At 28.7% G+C, this 5653-nt stretch overlaps 1 protein-coding gene across 5 annotated transcripts in view; it reads left to right on the top strand.

Moving 5' to 3' along the window:
* Positions 1-4422, top strand: part of LOC107446261 (U6 snRNA-associated Sm-like protein LSm6) — a 10703-nt gene extending 6281 nt beyond the window's left edge. For all 5 annotated transcript variants that reach the window (XM_016060861.3, XM_016060863.3, XM_016060860.4 and 2 more), the window contains exons 3-4: positions 1066-1179; positions 4316-4422. In XM_016060861.3, the coding sequence (XP_015916347.1) occupies positions 1066-1179; positions 4316-4350 (149 nt within the window). In that variant the 3' untranslated portion in view covers positions 4351-4422. The remainder of the gene's footprint in view (positions 1-1065; positions 1180-4315) is intronic.
* The last annotated feature ends 1231 nt before the right edge of the window (positions 4423-5653 follow it).

Below are 5653 nucleotides of genomic sequence, written 5' to 3'. Positions count from 1 at the left end.
TCTTCTTTAATTCAGAGACATTTGTTGTGCGTGCGTATTTTTGTTACCTAATTGTATTTGTTGCTTAATTAAACAAATTGTTAGAATTGTTATTGACAGTTGAAGAAACGCAAGAGAATCTTCTTTAAATATGATAAAGCAGACTTTTTTTTTATTTCTAACTAATGCTGATTTCGAACACACTTGAATGCATTATAATTAAAAAGAGATAATTTTATTGTTGTAGTTAATTTTTATTTATTTATTAATCTATTAAAAAAAATTGCGTTGCAATCTTTTTGGAAAATTTTATAAACGTTGTTGAACAGCCGATCCAATTGTTTGAGTTTGCGACTGCTGATGTCCAACTTCGTAGCCTTGTAATTTTGAACCCGATTCAGAAGACAAGAGAACGCCTGTATCGAGCATTTTGGAGAAATTTGCTTTCGCGGACCACTTTTTTGATTGAACTAATCCGCATTTGCGTTACATGGAGAGGAGGATCACGAAAGCCTCCCGCGGTTAGTCTGACGGCAAGGGTAACCAATGATCCGTCAAAGAGGATATTTTACGTCAGCACCGTGGTAGGTGCAAGCCGGATACGGAAATCGTGTCGAGCAGTCATCGCTGGGAATCGAACCCGGCTCACCTCGTTGGAAGGCGAATGCTCTATCCCCTGAGCCACCGCGGCTCTTTTTGCAATATTGCCAAAAGGCTTAAATACTCCAAACAACGCTTTTATTTCGCATCGCATAAAAAAAAGAGATTATAAATATTTTAGGAAGGGCGCCAGTGGGAGATTTGCCATAGGCGCTTCCTTCCATAGATACGCCTCTGCTCCATCTGCTTCACTGTGTTATACATAATTTAACATCATATGGTAACTAGCAAAAAATTTCAACTCAAAAGAAGTATATCTGTAAGAAAAGAAGTACATTTTTTAAAACTTAATTCAAAGAACTACAAAGTCTTAAGAATCTTGTATTAAATTAACTTTCATCTTTTGATTTATATACCACACAATATGCATCTCTAATCAAATTTCTAAATGTTTTTCCGTGATCTAACTTTAAAAATATTTTTCAGGTGTTTTAGCTTGTTTAGATGGATATATGAATATTGCTCTGGAACAAACTGAAGAGTATGTTAATGGTCAACTTAAAAACAAATATGGAGATGCCTTTATTCGTGGAAATAATGGTAATTTCTTACTTTTTCATTTTTGTTTTTTTTAGAAGTTGGAATCATTCAAACTTTAAATTGACAAAAATACCATACCTTTGAGTTGCATTTAGCTAAGATATTAAATAAGGAAATGAAACTACCTTTAGAGTGTTTAATGTAAAAGTTTAACAATATTATAAATAATAAATTATGAATTTATAAACGAACTATGTACTACATGAATGGCTTGGTCCCATAAATTGTTAAGCCACATTTTCAAGTTGTTCAAGAGAGCATTTTTTGTAGTGTTTTGGTGATAAAAACGCATTTTTCATGTGGGCAGTTGGATATTTTTGTGTATTATGCTGTTAGCAAATAAAAGTTTGAAAAACTTGTAAAATACCTATCTAGAAACAATACTAAGGATGGTTTTGAACTAAAAAGATTATCTTTAAGAAAAATGTGTCAGTGTATTGCATACCGTTATATTATAAATAAAGCAAGATAATGTGAATAAAGGTAAAGAAATAGATATGCTATAGTTTTAAATTTTTAAACAAGAAGTTGGTTTCAATAAACAAGTACAAACAAACAATAAGAACTTTCCTCTGTGACACTGAGGAATATTCTTGTTTATCAAACCAAAACTATAGCAGGTCAATTGCTGTACCTTCATTTGATTTTCATACTTAGCTCAAAGTACATCTTATCTTGATTTGGTTACTATTATATTGTTTCAATTCCTCCATATGTACACTTTATTTACACACATGCTCTTTAGAAACACTTTAAAAATTTTGAGATAATTGCTTTTGTTGTAAACTCACCCTTCATAAGGCTGTGTATGAAGTATATCTGCCACTAACTTCATCAATTTTTGAATGTCAGTTGGAAGCTATTTCCCCACTTATGATTTTTGTGGCCATCTTCTAATAACTTCAGAAAATACGGAAAAAAAAATTATAATGGTTATAGCTTTTTTTTAACTAATGTGGCTAACAATAAAAGTTAATGTGGGGCTAAACGCACTACAAAGCTATTTTCTTTTGTGCATTATGCATTTGTTCATTTGATGATTGTCATTGAGTTTCTTTGTGTATTTATTTATGCAAAATTTATAAATATGATTTTTTATAAGCACAGAAATTCAAGTTTATGGCTATTTCTTTGCAGGAGGTAAATTTATGAGAAATCAACACTTACCTACTCATCACTTAAGAATCAAATTGATTTTAGTTAATAAGCTAAATAATTTTATTTTTATAAATCAATCCTAATCCTAAAAATATTTTATTGTAACATTGCTCGAAAAAAATGGCCATATAATCAGTTAACATATATATTTTATATAGATTTGGAAAGCAATAAAATGTTCTGATTTCCTCTAGATTACACTTTAAAATTAAACAGAAATTGCGAATTTTAACAGTTGTACATTTTATTGAACAGTGAACAGTTTTTCAGTTGGAAATTCTCTAAGAATTAATGTCACTTAGAATTATTCACTATATTTCTTTTTCTCTATGAAATTTATTTTTAAAATGTTTAAAAAAAAGTCACCAATTCTCCATTAATGAGAAAAAAATTCCCCTCTGAACAACTTTTTATCTCATGATCAGATTCTGGCATTCTAGGACTCAATTTTAATGGTTCAACGGAGTGACCTCTATTGTTCTAATTAAATACTGTTGACGATATTTTAAGTTACAGAACAAGACACAACATACTCAGAACAGAAACGTACTTTCTCTGAGTAAACATTAGGAAACATACTTTCTCTGAGTAAACATACCATTTTTTTGGACAGATTCTGATTTCTGATCCTCAAAATGCAAGGGGTAGCTACAATCAGGGAAATATAGTCTCTTAGTTTGGTCAAGAAAGCAGTCCAAAGTTTCAACCCCTTAATGTTAATTTTATTTCTTGCATATTTCGCCATATCTCAAAAACTTTTTAAGAAAATTGGAAAATGTTTGCACACAATTATAAAATCGTTCTTCTAAAGATAACTCCATATGAAAAATGACTCTTACTAAATATTTATTATGATGTGGAAAATAGTGAGAAAAGTTTTGAATTGAAGGGGATGCGATTTTCTACTTAATTTTAAAGAATGCAAATACAATATAGAAAATGTAAGCAAAATCCATTGAATAGTTCCTGAGAAATCAAATTTTTAAAATAAGAATTTTTCAAATTTCTTTTTTTCAAGAATAATTATTCAACGAATTTCACTCTTTTGTATTTTGCCATGTAAAGTTATATTCTTTAAAATGATGTAGAAAATTGTATACCTTACAATTTAAAATTTTTTTAGACTGTTATTAAGTAATAAAAAAAATAAATAAAATATTTACTGAAAGTTATTTTTTGCATCACATTTTAAAAGTTAATTATATTGGATAAACAAATTTTGTAATTGTGTGCAGAAAATTTTCAATTCACTCAAAATCTTGAAATGTAGAAAAATATGAAAAAAAATTTAGCAATTAAGAGTCCAAATTTTGGGCTGCTCTAATCAGGTCAATAGTTATTCAGGGTGTTTCTGTTTTTCTTTCTTTTTTTGCACACTTTTTATAAGGATAAATAATCTTTTTGCACACTTTTTATGAGGATAAGATAGTGCAATTATTGCTCTTTTTTAACCATTAAAATTGAGTCGTTGAACCTGAAGATCCGATCATCAGGCCTATAGTTATTCAGGGTGTTCTGTTTTTCTTTCTTTTTTTGCACACTTTTTATAAGGATAAATAATCTTTTTGCACATTTTTTATGAGGATAAAATAGTGCAATTATTGTGCTTAATTTTATTTTATGTTCAGTCACTAACATTTTTCATATCAGTCTCAAAGTAAATTTAAGCAAGGCCAGTCATAATAGATAGTCAAATTTAATAAGATTAAAATTGGGAAAAACTTTGTTGTTTTATTTTTAGACTTAGGTTTGAAATAATTTTGTAATAAATTTTAAAACTATGAAGTCAATTAAAATTATAAACATCCTCTCATTGAATTGTTTTGTAAATTTCTGTGTCAATGACTTCTTTTTTACAAAATCATTTGATTTAAACCAACAAAATCTGTAAAATATTTTAAATTATTTTATTTTGTTAATTGTATTAAAATTTTAATAATCAATTGTACTCATATGATAATTACTTTTGTTTTTATAGTTTTGTACATCAGCACTCAGAAGCGAAGGATATAGAATCAAGGCTTCACTGATAATTATGTAAACTTCATAATGTATTTACTTCATCATTAAACAAAATTCTTGTTTCCTGTGTAAAATAATTAATTGCACACTTAATTGCAGTTTTTCTTATAAACTAAATTTAACTGTACATTACTCTTAAGAGTTTTTCAAAGCTCTTTCTTCAAGGATTATAAAAGAAGCCATCAGTTATTTCAGAGCCTATTTGAATATAATTTTCAACAGTAATTATTAAAAAAGTTAAAACTAAAATTTTATTAGGAAAATTTAGACAAATGTACTCACTCAAATAAATATACCAGTTCAGAAATGCATTAGGGGCCATTTAAATATTACTTATTTTTACTGTCAAGGGGGGAAGAGAATTATGAGCATAAATATACGTTAGGCATAAAAATCCCCTTATTTTTCAAAATTTGCTTAAAATTCAGAATAAGAATATAACACTATAATAATAAAAGTTAGACATGGAAAAATTTCAAAATTTGAGAATAAAAGTTGAATTTAGGAAAAAAAAATTAGAAAAACAAGAGATCATTAAAAAATATTCTACTGAAAATTTTGTAAATTACAATGTAGATTTTTTCTTGCATCTTATATTTAATTTTTGTCCTAATATTAGATTGCTACTGTAAAAAGTTAAGCAGAAACCAGACTGGATGGTGTAGAAATATTGTTACTTATTTATTCTTATACAATCGGTTTGTGATTTGCTTAATTTTGCTAATAAGGGGGAGAATTAGTTCGAAATTGCTTAAAATATGCTGACAATAATATTGGAACGACCCCTGAACAGAAAGTTCATAATGCTTAAATGCCTCCAGAGACATATGATGTCCAACGACATATGATGTCATCATATCAATTGCAATCCTTGTGTCCTTCCCTTTAGACTCTGCACCATTACTTCTGGGATTCTATGTTGTTTCAAAATCCACCCCAACTTTTGATCACCAAACACAAAATTTATAGGGGAAAAAGGCAAAATTGGTTGATTTCGTACTGCTGTAAGAAACTATTTTATTCTTCAAAATATGCGTCATATTTTGCTCCCCCCCCCTATAAATAGCAAATTGTTCAGGCAAATGCGATAAAATCCTGAAAAAGTCAGTGAATTCTTGGAAATCTAATTTTACATCATTTTTAGAGTGGAGGTTAGGTCAAATAAGTTTGAATGATGATAAAATTGAAATTCCTTTAGTTTTGCTATGGTCATCTGTGCAATTTAATAACGCCATGCAATAAGACAGGAGACGATCTGTTAGTCAATTTAGCTTTTGAAAAGTTTCTGCATTCT

This window comes from Parasteatoda tepidariorum, chromosome 6 (genome assembly GCF_043381705.1).
Source record: "Parasteatoda tepidariorum isolate YZ-2023 chromosome 6, CAS_Ptep_4.0, whole genome shotgun sequence".
Lineage (NCBI taxonomy): Eukaryota > Metazoa > Arthropoda > Arachnida > Araneae > Theridiidae > Parasteatoda > Parasteatoda tepidariorum.
This window is presented reverse-complemented; position numbering and strand designations above follow the sequence as displayed.